This window comes from Emydura macquarii, unplaced genomic scaffold, assembly GCF_026122565.2.
Source record: "Emydura macquarii macquarii isolate MOO-44397 ecotype Brisbane River unplaced genomic scaffold, CSIRO-AGI_Emac_v2 contig_1119, whole genome shotgun sequence".
NCBI lineage: Eukaryota > Metazoa > Chordata > Testudines > Chelidae > Emydura > Emydura macquarii.
This window is the reverse complement of record NW_027131256.1, coordinates 8,833,212-8,851,339: the sequence shown is the minus strand read 5'-3', so window position 1 is coordinate 8,851,339 and position 18,128 is coordinate 8,833,212. Positions and strand designations below refer to the sequence as shown.

Sequence of the window (18,128 nt, the reverse complement as noted above, 5' to 3'; positions counted from 1 at the left end):
AGCCTCATGTTTTTTGCAAATGCAAACCACCACAAAATAAAACAAAAAGAAATACATAAAATGAAATAAAGTGCCACTCACTCAAATCAGGCCTAGCCATCCCTCCGTCATGATGACAGAGGGCCAACTGGGCAAAGCCTGAACAGTGATATGACCCCATGCACCAGGTTGCCTGCAGCAGGGAGCCCAGCTGAGCTCTGCAAGAAAATAGCTGCCACTATGCCCTGAGTGCAGTGGAGAGGGTTCAATCTGCAAACCCACCTTCCCCTCCCGCCCCCCAGGGCAGGACCAGTCCTGTCCCGCCCTCCCCCCAAGGCCTATAAAACGAAATAACATGAAATTCCTGAAAAATAAAACAAAAAAGGAATTTCACAGGGCTCAAAATATAACCTAGAAGTCCTGAAACACAATTTCTCTCTCTCTCTCTCTCTCATACCCTCCCACCCCCTACTCCAATTCCAACCACTAGGCAACATGCCCAGAGATCTCATTTTGGAAGGCTGTTACTGGAGTGGTTCAGTGGCAGTATTTTTAGGTGGTTAGGGAATGATAAATGTTCAACTTTTCAACCTTATCAGTGTCTTTTTAGTGTTGTTTTGATTAAAATATAAGTTTTTAAATTCTACTTATATCTGCTTATAGTTCTTCAATAACAAGACTAGTTTGGGGCTAAGGAATTAGGGGAAGCAGAAGCAGGCTTACTGGTGTTAAGAATGGCAATCTAGAGAGGGCACTGAGTGTTTTTCTTAAAGATACTGGGCTACACTCTGGTCTCAGTGATACTGGTGCAAATTCAGAGAGTAACTCCACTGAAATCAATCCAGGTATATACCAGCATAACTAAGAGCAGAATTTGGTCCATGAGCTTTTCTTCACAGGTGTATTCTCCAAAGCAAGCCTCTCTTATTATGCAACCTCAGCTGGAATGATCTTATGAGCCTGATCTTCGAATGGTGTAAATTAGCATAGCTCCAATTTTCACCAGCTGAGGATGCGGCTTTATATGTTTTCTTGCCCCCACTACCATCCAAGCCTTGGAATTTTTCTTTGAAATGTTTCAGCATCTCCTCTACTGCGGGAAGAGCAGTGGAGGATGGACAGAAGCATCTCTCTCTTTTTATTGTTTTTAACTGCTACTGCAAGCTGATGTACAAAACACATTACTTGGTAAAGGGTTGGTGTTGAATCACAAGGCCTGTGCTTTGCCTCCACAAGACAGTAATGCAATGATTTTGCAAGATTCACTCCTTTTAAGACCAGCACATACCCAATGTTGAAATTCTGCCGCAAGCTACACCCATTCAACCCCACTGAAATCAACATTAGTGCACATCAGTGGGGTTGCACAGCTGTAACAAAGCTCCAGAACTGGAGTGGGGAGCAGTTTACATTTCTAGGGGAAGATGTGATCTGGAGGGTTTAACAACAAAGAGGAAAGACCGTAGATTTGACCACAGGGGGACAGACTGCTTTCTCTTGTTTGCAGTGCTCACACCTGCCAAACCTCCTCACCTGAGATGGAAATATGCTCTCCCATCCCATTAGCTGTAGAAATCCTCTCTGAGCCCTCAAGAAAAGGACAATTAGTTTGATAAACTCACTTGCATAAACAGTTTTGTGGATAGGAAATACCAAAGGAATTTCAGAGACCACATCCTCTTACCTTTCTTTGCGGCTGCCCAACTTGCGAGCTGTATATTGATCCCCATAGTCTACTAGAGAAAGGTGACGTGAAAAGACAGTAACTTTGTTGCCTACAAACAAATCTTCTAGGTGTAAGTCGTCATATTTTGTGCGTTTCAGAAAGGTGCGATGGTTCTTCACATCATACTGCAGAGAGAAGGAAGGAAGATCACTAAGCAGCTAAAGAGAATCATTAAACTATGAGCAAATTCAAAATGAACCCTATTCAATTTTAGAACAGTCTCAAAAGTATTATGGAATCCAGTAACATTGCTAGATTCACTGGATTTCTAACCCTTTGAGTTTGCATTTACAATGGAAAAGGTCATCAGATGAAGCCAACTACTATAAATTTGTTCCATTTTAGCTGTCAGCCGGTGACATTGGGAGCCCCTCAATATCACTTGGCAGAGGGCACAACATACTGTAACTCACATCTGGCCTGACACGCTCATTGCCCCAACATACTGGTGTCAAAATCTGTATCTAAAAATGCCATGTAAGGTATCACATACAAACTGGTAACACACTGGTCCCAAAAATCACTTTGTGGCGTGTGCACGGAGTGTATACAAAAAGAGTTACAAATGTGTGCTGGAAAATCATTCTTAAAATGTGTTTGGTAGGAGGCACATAAGCCTAGCCTGCCCTAGACAAAGAAATGTGTATTTACTTTTCTGATCAGCTTGACAACAGCCAATGGTCAATGCACAGACATTTACATACAAGGTAAACAAAGACAGCAAGCCAACAAGTAAGGGAGCAGACCACTTAATCACAACAAGGGATGTAATCTGAACCCTAGGAAGCCTTCCTGGCTCTTGAAACAGAGTCAATGAAGTTTGGGGAATATAAAGCCAAGCAAAAAGCCATTTTGGTTAGCCATCATTGAGGGGATTTAGGGTTCAGTGCCCTCTGAGCCTATGAAAGCTGGATCCTCCTCGCCTGGAAGGCAAGGGTACCTGGAAACTGACTATAAGTGAAAAACCTGCATAGACTAAGATGAATTAAGTTTTAGTCACTAGAAAGCATGTTTTGTTTTACTTGTAACTGTGCCTATTTCTTTTATTCTTTCTTATAATCACTTAAATATCTGTTCTTTGTTAATGAACTTCTTCTTGTTTTATTACAAAAACCATGTGAATGCTGTGTGTGAGTCTTCAGGTAAACTAACAGGCTGGTGTGTGTTCTGCCCCTTTGGAGGCAGGGAACTTAACTTCTGTGAGTACCCAGTGAGAGGGACTGGACACTGAAGAAACACATCTCTGGGGAACTCAGGAACGAGGGTTCACTGATTGTTACCTGCAGGGCAATGTTTGGAGTAGCAGAGATCTGAAAAATTTGCTGGTAACACAGATGAGCTGGTATGTCAAGCTGACACATTGCTTAGCAGCAGCAAAGGTCTCACTTGCTGGGACTGAGAGGGGTAGCACAGTAGCTCACAATTCTAGGCACTCCCGGCAGGACGTCTCTCAGCTCAAGGGAAAGACACGTGTCTTAGAATGTTACTATTTTTTTACTTGCTTGTCTTATTTTAAGTTGCAGCAAGTGGCTCTGGTGCTGTTTGTGTACCGCTGCCCAGTCTGAACTATAGGGAGTCTCACTGACAGTTTGTCCAGGAGAACCACACTGTGTCACAGTCCTACGGCCTAAACCAGAACTGCTCATGTCACGTGCTGTAACAGGTATCTTCAGGGCGTCATCTCATCTGATATATTACACTAACAGTTTATATTGTACAAGACTCAACTGGGGGTGGATGAAGGGCCTAAGCACTGGGTTTGAAACACTCTGACTCCCTAAAACCACTGTTGAAAAATCCTAGTAATGTCAACTCAGCTCTTCATATTTCGAAGAAAAATGCAATAAGTTCCATGCAGTTTATTGGGTGGGCTCAGAGGAGCTCTTAAAAGCAAAAGCTTCCTTTCAGCTACATGTAGATATTAAAGAGACCAAGGCACTTCTGTAACAGTAGGGGTCTGGCTTGTTGTTTTGCAGTCAAAACTTCCCCTTCCCAACTTTATATGCCATGCACTACCCCCTCCACCATAAAGCTATACCAACTACCACATTTTGTGAAATACATAAAACTTTTGCCCATTTCTAGAACCATGGTGAATCTTTTTAATATTCTGAAGTCTTTGGATACATTTCTCTCACTTTTCCAGATTCTGACTGGAATCAATATTGGTCTCACACGACAGCCTGCTCTTATGAAATTCACAGCCCAGTTCTGCGTACTGAAAAGGTCGGAATAGTTCTGATAAGCACTCATTTTGGAGAGGATCAGGTGGGCTGCCTGAACTCCAAACCTTTTGAGGTTCCTCATCACTAATCAGAATGAAACTCCTCTTTGTCCTTTGCATTAGTTGACATCCTATATTCTAATACAACAGCTGATGAAATGGAAAAATGATAAAGAGTCACTTGAATTCTATTGTATATTTTTGCCTGAACTTGTTCAAGAGTCACATTTTCAGATACAACTAAATCAATAATCTTCAAAACACTCAGAACTTGCATGTTTCTTAGCCCAGTTCAACCCCAGCAGATAGAAAAGTGTGTTCCGGTTATTTTACACTCATCACCAAGTAGTAGAAGTGACATGGATGAAAAAAGCCTGAAGATAATATTTTCTCATCCACCTGTTTCGAATTTATTTTTTGGCATGGATGCCTGGATATGTTTATAAACCCTATTTAAAACATAATGATGAGCCACAAAGTGGGTAAACAACAGAACAATGTTATTTAGATTTGGTAAATACAGCTTGCATTTTTATTTCTCCCTTTGTCTCTCACACCTTGCCTGAAGAAGCAAGTTTAGCTGAAATGAAATAATGTCTGCTAACAATCTATGTTCTTGTGTTTTAAAAAATAATGAGTCTTCTCTTATTAAAACAATCATCTACATAAAAATGTATTGCTTGGACTAGGAGGTTAAGGATTAACCTGTAAAGTTTCAAATGTCAGATTCTGAGAACCACGCAGGAAGATTTTCCAACAGACCCGATTTGCACACAGCACTCCCTGGTACCCCCCTCTATTCTGAGCTACTGGGACAAAAAACCCTGCCAAACTCTCCCACATCCAATAGAGGCCACTCCTCCTGCTATGTAGCTGGAATCTGCCTCTCCAATATTTTCACTGCTTCCTCTACTAGCTTCCCCTTTTTCTCCAGGAACAGCCAAGAAGTGAGGATAATGAAGAAAAGAAGGGAAGGAAAGCTGGGAACTAGAAGGCCTCACTTACACACAATAAGCCCTCAGCAGCTTCAGCCCCAACCATGGCAGAGGGGTGGTTAAGGGGAGGCACAGATGGTGGAAAGAGAGAAAGGGGGATCCTCAAAGGAGGGTTGAAGAGGTCAAATCATCCATCATCTCCAAAAGGAAATTTGCCTCCTGGCTGCCAACTCTCCTCTCCCCAGATATGTCCAAGGGAATAACAGGCAACCATCCATCCATTTTCTCAGAAAGACAACAACAGATAGAGGTGTGGCAGGGCCCATTCAGTGGGGAATGGTTACTGGAGATAGTGGGAAACTATATCAATTCAGAAGAGCATCCAAATTTTAAGACACTTGTCTAGGAGTCCCCTAAGGTTTATCTCCCTGACAGTGGGAGAACCTGTCCACACCCAGTACTTGCACTGGGTGGCTCCAGCACAGACCCTAGTTCTTTGCGTCTTACAAGGGGCCTCTATCCCTTGCAGCCTTCTTAAGTCTCTCCCTGGCAGTTTGCTGCACTCCCTGAAGGGTTGGGTAAAGATCTCTTGGATGAGCATTCCCCCCGTGGCTCCAGGAGTCACGACAGCAGTCTCCTGCTTGGCAACCCTGCACTCCTTCCCCCTCACCTGACTGCAGTTTCCTCCCTTTTACAGGTCTCCTGTCTATCATACCTAATTAGGGCCCTATCAAATTCACTATCCATTTTGGTCAATTTCAGAGTCATTGGATTTTAAAAATAGTCAATTTCAGGATTTCAGATGTTTAAATCTAAAATGTCATGGTATTGTAACTGTGGGGGTCCCGACCCACAAGAGGGTCATGGAGGGGCAGGTCACAAGGGTATTGTTGGGGGGGTCGTGGGATTGCCACCCTTACTTCTGCGCTGCTGCTGGCAGGGGTGCCACCTTCAGAGCTAGGCAGCCAGAGAGTAGCTGCTGCTGCTCTAAAAGCCAGCGCCACTGCCAGCATCAGTGCAGGGGGTCGCATGGTATGTGGGGGTGGGTTACCATATGCCTGGGTCAGGGGCTGTCCCAGCCGGGGCCGCAGCCTCTCCACCTGGGTCAGGGGCTGTCCCAGCTGGGGCTGCAGAGCTTCCTGCAACTGGGAAAGGTTCCCAGAAGTGGGTCTGACCCAGCTCCAGGAACAGCCCCTGTAGGGGAAGAAGAAGCCCTGTGCCTCCCCAGCCCTGGCAGGGACCAGCATCTAGAGACCAGCTCACGGTAGGAGCTCCCAGTTGGGGCACTCCCAGCCTTGACCCTCCCCTACAATAGCCAAATTTCACAAGGGAGATCAGATTTCACAATCCGTGACACACATTTCATGGCCATGAATTTGGTAGGGCCCGATACATAATTGACAAAGCCGGAGGGTGGGGCTAGCCCGGCCCCCAGGCCCACTCTGGCACCTTCCTCATCAGTCTGAGATCCAGATACCCTATCACAACTCCTGTCCAAATTGATCCCAAAATCTGAACTGCAGGGCTTCTCCCATCATTTTTGCTTCCCCAGCTCCAATACTGATGGCAAGTTACGCACTCACTCTGACATTTGTGCCTGTGTCAAATAATCATCATGTATTGATATGTGGTCAAAATGCAGCAAGCAGAGCAGAGTGCAGAACTGTGGCTGTTGGGTGTGCTAAGACCGAAGATGTTAAAGAACACTTTGGAATTATCGGTTTGGAGACTAAATATTTATATACAGTTAACCTAAGTTTCACCAGCATGCAGAGTTGTGCAGGAAGGAGAGTTATTGCCACCCCTAGCTTATTAGGAGAATTCTCTCTGGAAACATTTTCAAATGTTGGCAACAGTGTCATGGAGATAACACACAAAAAGATAGATAGCTTTAAATGAACACTACTGAGAACAGAGTTCCTTTAAAATATCCATCAACAACCTACAGGGTGCTGCAAGGCCCATCTACAGGGCTGCCACAGAGGGTGGAATTTAGTGAGGGACAGATTAGGAAATGGGGGGGGGGTGTTCTGCTTATTTCTCTTTTTGTAATTTATAGCAGAGGCAACTACAGCGTTGGGTAGATGTCCATTTTGACTTTTATATACAAAACTAAACAAAGATAACGTTAATTATCATCGTCATGAGCTCAATTCTGCCCTAGGATATTGTAAAGCTAAGCTAAAAATTAGAGAGTTCTTGGCCCTCCAGTTTCTAGAGAGGACCAGGATGTGTTGCATGGGGACTTCTGGATTACCTTCGTTATACCTCTTATATTCGTTGTAGATGTACCTTGCGCTGTGTGCTCCTCGTTACTGCCTGCACTGCAACTTTACAAATACTCCTACTCTTCAAATGTCCTTTTTTGCATTACTAACAACATTCTAGTTCACTTAAAATCTAGTTTCCTTTTCCTCAGTAACACCATTTACTTTTTACTCTTCACTCTGCTTGGGCAGCAAAATGAGGCTAGCTAGTTTTATCTTGTTTGGAGTCACATTCATTTTGTGGGTCTCATGTCCTAGGCCAGTGCTGCTGGGGTTACCACCACAACTGAGGTAAAGGTTAAATAAAAACAAATTCATGAAAATGGCTTTATTCATGCAAAACAAGCTTTAAAAAAGTAAATAAGGAAGTTACTCCATAGGCTCTCTTCAGTTAGTTTAATTTTAGAAACAGAGCAAAGAGATTTCTTAACCTGTTTAAGTTTTCCATTTCCTAGAAAATTAAAACCATACTGTGGACTGTGGCTTCCCAACTTCCAAACTGTGTAGCTGTACAAGTATGCTTATAATATTTCAAAAAGTTTTTACCATTTCAACTGACCCATCTTTTGGATAATACAAGAGCTCGTAGCGTCGAAAGAGTGAAGCGTTCGGGTCATACCATTCTGCAATGAAAGCAAATCTGTCGTCTTGACTCTGAAAAAAAGAAGAGTTAGAGGACTATGATAGCATTCATATACAGAATTATTTCATTAAATTTGTTATTTCCCAAATGAAGACACACTAGTTAACATGCTGCAGCATCGTGTATAAGAGCACTATTATCTACTCATCAGGGATAACGGCATCTTTTAACTTCTGAATCAACTCTGATCTCAAAGGAAGACTCTTAGAAATCTGGAGTTGGCCTTTTAAATAAGTATGATCAAAACATTGTTCTAGTCTTGTCTACACTACAAAAATCAATTATAAGGGGCCCAATTACAACACAGTAGCTCCCCAGCCACTGACAAAATTCAGTTCAGTCCCACCTACAATGCATGATGGAACTGTTAGGAAGGCAGCTTTAGCCTCTCAACTTTCTGAGGTCAAACTCATCTGGGCCTGCTATCTTGCCAACTTTCAACTGCTATAAAACATTTATTTGCTCACAGCTAACCACAGAACCTTTCCAAATTTCACAACATGGTCCACAGGAAAACATCTCCCTCTCTCTTGGAGGTGACAGTGAACAGCTTCTTTTAATACAGAGGGAAATTCACTCAGGCGGAGGTCAATATTAATGTAATCTGTAACTTAATCTCCTACTATTAATAAGAGGCCTGGGCATCCCACCCTCATCTATAACTACTTTTCTCTGAGACAGCTGGGATAACCAGATCACAACATTTCTGAAACTAACCAAATTTAGCTCGATGTGCGGGACTTCATCACTGCTCACAATCTTGCCTAGCTGAGCCCTTGGGCCCAGGCACTGGAAGAAGAAGAAGAAGAAGAAGAGTCTTGAAGGCTTTCCAGAATATAGGGTAGACCTCAGCTTTGACATGTTGGCACTAGATGTTTTTCAGAGGTGGCACTGACTATCCCTCTAGATCTACGGCATCTGACTGGCTCGATGTAGCAGCCTCAACAAAACAGGGTCCAGAAGGATACCTTGGTTTGGATCAGACACTGAAGGTTGGATTTGTTCACTGAGAAGATTTAGAAATGAAAAACCCTCCTTCATTAAGAAGGTTTGGAGCCAGGTTTGTATATCTATACCGACTAAGGGTATAAAAGCTCGACAGCAATCAGGAGCTTGGGCAAGAAGAATGGCATTGCCAGGCACATGAGGCACTGGCTGTGCACATCAGACTCCAATAAAATGGAAGGACACAATACACACCTCAAACCCTGGCCAGTGGATTGGCCATAATGCCTAGAACAAAGCCAATGCCAGTCTGGGATTCAAACTGCACAATGACATGGGAAGAGTCTCAAAAGACCCTAAACTCTCTAAAAACCTAACTAGCAAGAACTACTCACAGAGGAAAAATTGGCAAGAGTCTAGTTTAAAACCAAACTCCAGAGACAGAGAGGTTCCTATCTCCATTGTTGCTGCCAAAAGGAAGAAACGGAGGTGCTTTAGACTGCACAGACATTTTAACACCTTGGCTCTGAATGTTTAGTACTGTGAGAGGGCAATACCAAACGATGCTGCTTTCTAAAGGTTTCAAAGTTCTGGTGCTGGGGGACACATGCTACAAGTGGAAATATGCAGAGGCCACCCTAAGGGAAGTGGTAACACTTCACCCCAACTATTTACCTGTTCTGTAGCCTAACAGTGGTAATCAGATGAACAGTTTGCCACTACCGGGTGGAGCATTAAAGATAACAACATTGAAACTGGCAGATATTTGATATGCTTCTTCAAATGATTATTTTATTTTTACTTCAACAATAAAGCATTTTTAACAAACATTTGGAATTGGAGGGTTGGATACTGTTTGATTAGTTATATAGCTTCAATTTAACACTATTGGAGACTGAACTAAAATCCTGAGAGCTATACATCCCTGATCTTTTGGGAAATTCAGGTCTAGATTCTGGTACTCAGCATTGTTCTCTAACATGACAAATTAAAACCCAAAACCTAAATGCTTCCAAACTCTGTGTATAATTGGATCACAACACAGCACTCAGTCCCATCTCTGAACAATGCAAACATTTACAATACATAGAAATTGTGAACTACAATATAGCTGAGGAAAAAAATCAGTTCTCATCCCCATCCACTCCACTCCTCCCCCCAATCTTTTTAAGCGATCTACATCAATAAGAAGCAACAGTTCTGCTGTTCTCAGTTAGTTGATATGTGTAAAAGAACATGTCCTTTAAATAGTCGGCACGCTGAAACAGCTGATGGTATTCAAAGAAAGCAGCCTAGTGCAAGGCATTTCCCAGTGCTGCAGAATACGTTATGTATGGTGTCACTGTGTCTCAGATGACATACAGCCTGCACGGGAAAACTCTTTCTAGTCAACCTTTTTTTTTTTTTTTTTAAACAAGCGGTGGGGGTGGGGGGACTTCTAGGTTACTAATATAGGAGGATGGGTAACAAAGTGATTACCATCTGAGATGTGTCAGTAGCGCCTGTGAAATAAGTTGGCAGTCTTACCTCTGGTTCCAAGTTGACAGATGTCCACTAACAGCCTCCCTCGTTTGCATTCTCAGTAGAAAATATAAACACGGCACTCCTCCCACCCTGGGAGGCAGTCCCTGTACTTTAAGGTTGAGGCATGTTGGCAGGACAATGCACAGAGGAAAACTTGCATTATCACTGCTTGTGTGATACTCGTTCCATGGGACAGAGGACTTCAAATTCCAGGACTGTCTATCCTGCACATCTCATTCCCTCATAGGCACATTTGTACAAGTTTTCATTTTGACAGCCCTAAACCTTTGTTTTTAATGTCTCTCATTTAGTTTATCACTATTCCTTTTTGGCCTTTGCAACTGGGAAAAGGGGGAGCATTGTTTCAAGAATGCCCTCACGTCCAGAAAGCTCAAATGGGTCAGCCCCTTTCACTTTTAAAATGCTTTTTGAAGTCTAACACACATATATATTGTATAAAGATTAAGTTGGCACTAAGTAGGACTTATTAACACTCACATTTCACAGTGGCATTTCAGTTGCCTCAAGCACTGCCTGCTAACATAAGCGTGCGTAAGGGGTGTGCCGGGTATGCACAGGCACACCCTAATGCAGGGGTGTCAAACATCCGTCCCACGGGCTGAACCTTTTTTATCCGGCTCGCATACCTTTTACAGCAAGATGGCCCACGGTGCTGTGTTTCCAGCTGATGCTGGAGGGTAGAGCTGCCGCTGAAAGAGCAGAGGGCGCGCAATTTCTCGGCGGACGGACACAGCGAGCTGCCGCCGAAAAAGGAGCTGCTAGATTTCACGGTGGAGACTAGGACGCGGTGAGAATTCCGCCGGCAGGTAATTCAAATGTGGCCAGCCGGTGGAATTGAGTTTGAAACCCCAGATAAAGATGAAAATGAAAATTCCCTGGGTGTACATCCTAATGAAATGTGTTGCACACGCCTATGCCTGCTAAGCAGTGGAAGGAACAATTGCACATCGGCTTCTAGAACAGTGCAAAAGCATGAAGGATCTGGTCCTGCTTCTACTTAAATCAAAGGATAAATTGTCATTGACTTTAGCGGGAGCAAGAGGAAGGTAACTAGACCGGTGTACATGGGCTAGAAACTATCAGGATGGAATAAGACTGTCACTGATAGGCAATTTGCTACATTATCCTTTTCCCCTCCTACTCCAAGACACCATGATGAATGAAGAGAGGGAAGAGTATCTTTGCGGACAGGCTGGCTAACCTAGTGAGGAGGGCTTTAAACTAGACTCGATGGGGGACGGAGACCTAAGCCTGAAGGGAATTGGGGCACCACAAGGAAGCAGGAGGAAGAGGATGCAGCAGGGGAGGCCTCCTGATTCATACTGAGAAAGTAGGGCAATTGGCTAGTTATCTCAACTGCCTATACACAAATGCAAGAAGCCTGGGAAACAAGCAGGAGGAATTGGAAGTCCTGGCACAGTCAAGAAACTATGACATGACTGGAATGACTGAGACTTGGTGGAGTGACTCATACAACTGAAGCACTGTCATGGATGGGTATAAACAGTTCAGGAAGGACAGGCAGGGACGAAAGGGTGGAGGAGTTGCACTGCATGTAAGAGAGCACTATGATTGCTCTAAGCTCCAGTATGAAACTGGAGATAAGCCAGTTGAGAGTCTCTGAGTTAAGCTCAGAAGCAAGAACAATAAGGGTGATATTGTGGTGGGTGGCTGTTACAGACCACCAGACCAGGAGGACGAGGTAGATGAGGCTTTCTTCAGTCAGCTAGGGAAAGTTTCCAGTTCACAGGACCTGATTCTCATGGGGGATTTCAATCACCCTGACATCTGCTGGAAGAGCAATACAGCAGAGCACAAGCAATCCAGGAAGTTTTTGGATAGTGTAGCAGACAACTTCCTGGTGCAAGTGCTGGAGCAACCAACTAGAGGCCATGCTCCTCTTGACCTGCTGCTCACAAACAGGGAAGATCTGGTAGGGGAAGTAGAAGTGGGTGGCAACCTAGGCAGCAGTGACCATGAGATGGTCAAGTTCAGGATCTTGATAAAAGGAAGAAAGGAGAACAGCAGGATATGGATCATGGACTTCAGAAAAGCAGACTTTGACTCCCTCAGGGAGATGATGGGCAGGATCCCCTGGGAGGCTAATATGAGGGGGAAAGGAATCCAAGAGAGCCGGCTTATTTTAAAGAAATCTTACTGAGGGCACAGGAACAAACCATCTCAATGTGCAGAAAAAATAGCAAATATGGTAGGCATCCAGCTTGGCTTAACAAAAGTCTTTGGTGAACTTAAACACAAAAAAGAAGCTTATAAGAAGTGGAAGCTTGGTCAGATGACTAGAGAGGAGTATAAAAATGCTGCTTGAACATGCAGGAATGAAATCAGGAAGGCCAAAGCACAATTGGAGATGCAGCTAGCAAGGGACATGAAAGGGAACAAGAAGGGTTTCTACAGGTATGTTACCAACAAGAGGAAGATTAGGGAAAGTGTGGGCCCCTTACAGAAAGGAGGAGGCAACCTAGTGAGAGAGGATGTGGAGAAAGCTGAGGTACTCAATGCCTTTTTTATCTCTGTCTTCACAGACAAGGTCAACTCCCAGACTACTGCACTGGGAGGCACAGAATGGAAAGGAGGCGAACATCCCGCAATGCTGAAGGAACAGGTCCAAGACTATTTAGAAAGATTGGACATACACAAATCCATGGGGCCAGATGCAATGCATCCGAGGGTGCTGAGGGAGTTGGCTGATGTGATTTCAGAGCCATTGGCTATTATCTCTGAAAGCTCGTGGCAATTGGGGGAGGTCTCTGATGACTGGAAAAAAGCAAATATAGTGCCCATCTTCAAGAAAGGGAGGAAAGAGGATCCAGGGAACTACAGACTGGTCAGCCTCACCTCAATCCCTGGAAAAGTCATGGAGCAGGTCCTCAAGGAATCCATTTTAAGGCACTTGGAAGAGAGGAAGGTGATTAGGAACAGTCAGCATGGATTCACCAAAGGAAAGTCATGCCTGACCAACCTGATTGCTTTCAATGAAGAGGTGACTGGCTCTGTGGATGTGTGGAAAGCGGTGGACATGATATACCTTAACTTTAGCAAAGCTTTTGATAAGGTCTCTCACAGTATTCTTATCAGCAAGTTAAAGAAGTATGGGTTGGATGAATGGACTATAAAATGGATCGAGAACTGGCTAGAGCATAGGGCTCAACGAGTAGTGATCAGTGGCTCCATGTCTAGCTGGCAGCCGGTCACAAGTGGAGTGCCCCAGAGGTCGGTCCTGGGGCCGGTTTTGTTCAACATCTTCATCAATGATCTGGAGGATGGGGTAGATTGCACCCTCAGCAAGTTTGCAGATGACACCAAGCTAGGGGGAGTGATAGATACCCTGGAAGATAGGGATAGGATACAGAAGGACCTAAACAAACTGGAGGATTGGGCCAAAATAAATCTGAGGTTCAACAAGGACAAGTGCAGAGTCCTGCACTTTGGACAGAAGAATCCCATGCACAGCTTCAGACTGGGGACCGACGAGCAGAAAAGGACCTGGGGGGTTACAGTGGATAAGAAGCTGGATATGAGTCAGCAGTGACCCCTGATTGCCAAGAAGGCTAATAGCATATCGGGCTGTATTAGTAGCAGCATTGCCAGCAGATAACAGGAAGTGATTATTCCCCTCTATTCGGCATTGGTGAGGCCGCATTTGGAGTATTGTGTCCAGTTTTGGGCCCCCCACTACAAAAAGGATGTGGACAAGTTGGAGAGAGTCCAGCGGAGGGCAACAAAAATGATTAGGGGGCTGGAGCACAAGACTTATGAGGAGAGGCTGAGGGAACTAGGCTTGTTTAGTCTACAGGAGAGAAGAATGAGGGGAGATTTGATAGCAGCCTCTAACTACCTGAAAAAGGGTTACAGGGAGGATGGAGCTAGGCTGTTCTCAGTGGTGGCAGACGACAGAACAAGAAGCAACGGTCTCAAATTGCAGTGGGGGAGATCTAGGTTGGACATTAGGAAAAAGTTTTTCACCAGGAGGGTGGTGAAGCACTGGAATGGGTTACCTAGAGAGGTGGTGGAATCTCCATCTTCAGAGGTTTTTAAGCTGTGGCTTGACAAAACCCTCGCTGGGATTATTTAGCTGAGGTTAGTCCTGCTTTGAGCAGGGGGTTGGACTAGATGACCTCCTGAGGTCCCTTCCAACTCTATGATTCTATGTGATGTTCCTGCTGGAACATCACTGCTAATGCTACTAAGTGTTAGATATTGAAAATACAATATAGTTGTAGACAAAGCTAGGCACAAAAAAACATTACAAGGATCTAAGGACCCAATTCAGCAAGCCATTTAAGCACAGGCTTAAATCTCATAGAATTCAATGGTATTTAAGGATGAACCTAAATGCTTTACCGAATCAAGTTTAATATGAGAAGCAATGGCAAAGAATGAAATAATGAAGAATAATTCCACAATTTAACTGCATTATTAAGCTCTGCAGCCTAATTTCAAAAAACGTATGTGTCTAGTATTGCAGACAGTGTTGTCCAACAGATAGAGCCCTGGACTGGGACGCACGAGACCTGAATTCTGTTCCAGGCTCTGACACTGGCCTGCTGGGCACTCATTTCACCTCTCTCTGGCTCAGTTTCCTCGTCTGGAAAGTGGGGTTAATGAAATTAACCTCCTTTGTAAAGTGCTTTGGGCTCTACTGAGGAAAAGTGCTATATAAGAGCTAGTGACGCTGGAAAGAAAATGAATGAAATTGCTTGATGAATTTGCTTAAGTTATTTGCCTAGCGATGACTAATATTGCAGAACACCACAAGTCACTTTATAGTTTAGGTTGCAGTGAGTTTCCATTTTTTATCATGTTGTTTTGATTCTAAACAAACAGTGCCACAGTTAACAGCTGAATAATGATCTATGAATAAGAAGAAATAGTAAAGTCACATGGTTGTTAATCACACTTCCTTGTATTAACACAGCATATAACTATTATTTATATTGCTGCATGTCTTTAAAATAGTTAGTCACTAGAGATATGCTGCCAATTTTCATTTTAATGCAAATTTCTACCTCCATTTTCCTCAGGCAAATGTGGGTTTTTTTTATTTTCTTGTTAAAAAAAAAAAGTAAATTTTTCATTATAGTCATCAGCATCTTCATGGGAAAGATGAGCACATAAACTTTGTGCCTAGACTGGTCAATTTAAATGACAAGTCTACAAGCCCATTTCAACATGACATTGATTTTAAAGTGCCTCGAAAGTAAATTTTATAAGATTTTGCACAAGTTGTCTATTAATTATTCAGCAGATATTGCAGGCCATCATTGGTTGTTCAGCTGAACAGCAAAAGTGATTATTCCTCAGTATGCACCTTTAACACGGTGCCAAGGCAAGGCAAAGAATGTAATTTTGGTTTGAAAAAAAAAAAAATCATCTGAGCAGTCCCCCTCACAAAAGAGACTCATTTACAAGTTTAGGAAGCACAGTGTACAGAATAATTTGAAGAGATTAACATTATTTTAAGGATAGGAAACTCTAAGAGCTAACAGCTCCCTAAAATAACAAAATGGATCTAATGAAGCTTTATCAATGGGTCAGGATTACAATTGCTTCTCTGCATTCTAAACATAAAATTGCCATGATGAAGAAAAATTAAAAAAGGCTGAGGACCCAATCTGGGAGAACACAATAGTTTATACAAAACAGTCAAACCTAATTTAAAACAGATTAGGTTTATGGGCAGGTAAAATGTTTCAGGACAATATATTGTAAAGTTAAGAAATGCGGTACCAAAAATAACCAAGGAGCTTTAGGAAATGAGCACAACACAGGTACAAACTGAAAATCAGACGAGAGTGAGATTATAACTACATGAAAATCATTTGCATAATATCAGCAGTAGTATGATGGCAAATAAGACTGAGTACAACCACAACAGGAATTAATCAATGTAATGTGATTAATGTAATATTAGGTACTTTCTGTTGTCATTGTAGCATTGCCTAACTCAAGCATTAAAAATCATGAGATTATTAAAATAATACATTTTGGGTTCTTTTTATTTGTCTTCTGGTTTTTAAGTCTTGTGGGTTCATGTTTTCAAGCTCTCTCTCTCTCTCTCTCTCTCTGCAACCATGAGGGCTAGAAACTTTTTTTTTTTTTTAATGAAAATGAGAATCATGTAATCACCTGATTCTAGGAACTAGGATTTTAAGAAAACACCAACTATTGCAAGACTTGCAATAAAATCATAAGAGTTGGCAACTATGCCATTGTTCTCTGTGAATATTCATTTATTTTTGCAATTAACTGAGGGTTGGCATAGAATTGTTCCACAGACAGATATCCTCTATCTACAGAACAAGTACAGCATGGACAACCTTCCCCACAACAGTCCCATCAATGTGCTTCAAACCCTGAACCGGAGGGGGCGCTATAAAGATGAGAGGTTCATTATTCATAGGCAATCTTTGGCTTCTGTTGGGAGTCCCAACAAGGGGGCTAACTTATGTGAACTCTTGTCCCACAGGGATTAGACAGAGACCACAATTTATTTCACAAACCTCCAAACTTCTAACAGATGACAGTAACTTTAAATCATTGCTGATCTGGGTTATTCTATAGGTGAAAGATTTCACAGCTCTTTATCAATCCCCAAATCCATGCAGTCTTCCTATGGTATATTTTAAATGCTTTAGGCAAAAGATAGCATCAACTAGTAGAGAACAGTTCAAGTAAAAACTATTCAGATGACCCTAAAATTGTCTCTACTTCTCAAAACCAATTTTCACTTTAAGCCCTTTTAATAACTCCTACTCCACATTACAGACCCCCATTGCAAAAATATTTTTATAACATCTGCTTCCACCCTTGTGTAATTCACCAATGAAACCCAATGGTACAATGAGGACTATTACTCATGATTTTTCCATCAGTGAAAGCCTGTTATAGTTATAAAAGTATTGAGTAGATGCTTTACAATTGCATACTAGTAGTCTTAAGTTCTTTATATCTATTTAGATATTTATACTGCTCTCTCCCCATAATATCCAAAGGCCTTCAAAAAGACAGGGCCCTATTGAAGTCAATGGAAGTTTTGCAATTGACTTCAGTGGTGCCAGGATATCACCCATGGTACTTAAAGACAAAGATTATTTCTTTCTTCCCAGTATGTAGGAAAATAATCATTTGTTTAGTTGATAGGTTTTGCCTATTTATATTTATATATGTGTGTGAGGGAATCGGTGGGTGGGTTTGTTGTGTGACTGCATGTGCACGACAGGACACAATCTTGTAGCCAATCAAGGGGCAAGATGCATTCCTTGCCGTTATGGCCATTTGGGTATTCAGTAACATTGGTGTGTCCAAAATGATGGACTGTGGATTGTTGTGTTGCTCCAAGGGTACACATGCTCCATAATGGGGTATTTTATATCAGAGGCAGGTTCCATAAAATACTTTATTTTTCATACCAGAATCACCTCAGTATTCCTCGGGTGCATCTTTGGGAGTAGTGTTATTTTGCAGACTCTGTTCACCTTCATCTTGTACCCTGTTACTGCACTGAGCGGGACAAATTTTGCAAAGCAAACACAGAGTAACTCCATTCACCCATGGATATTACTTTGCCTTTGCAAACGCAATGTTGCCAAATTCATTACAGCTGAATGTCATTGTTATTATACTTTGCCCATCTATAACACCTGAAAAAGAAAGCTTTATAATATTAATAAATTATCCCTCCCAACACCCCTGGGATGTATAATCCCCATTTTACAAATGGAGAAACTGAGGCACAAAGAAGTTAAATGCTTGGTCCAACTCTCACTGGGAATAGTATCTGGCCTTAAGTGACCTGTCCAAGGTCACACAACAAGTCAGTGATAGAGCTGATAAAAGAAAGCAG

General features: G+C 42.6%; 1 protein-coding gene across 2 annotated transcripts in view; it reads right to left on the bottom strand.

The window, feature by feature from the left end:
• The window catches only part of NME7 (NME/NM23 family member 7), a 131,637-nt gene that overhangs the window by 90,394 nt on the left and 23,115 nt on the right, over positions 1 to 18,128 (bottom strand). The window contains exons 1-3 of one of the 2 annotated variants that reach the window (XM_067546119.1): positions 10,247 to 10,272; positions 7,678 to 7,785; positions 1,664 to 1,830 (exon numbers count right to left, since the gene is read on the bottom strand). In XM_067546119.1, the coding sequence (XP_067402220.1) occupies positions 1,664 to 1,830; positions 7,678 to 7,680 (170 nt within the window). In that variant the 5' untranslated portion in view covers positions 7,681 to 7,785; positions 10,247 to 10,272. Of the gene's footprint in view, positions 1 to 1,663; positions 1,831 to 7,677; positions 7,786 to 10,246; positions 10,273 to 18,128 lie in introns of those variants that run through there. The other variant, XM_067546118.1, reaches the window with a different exon arrangement.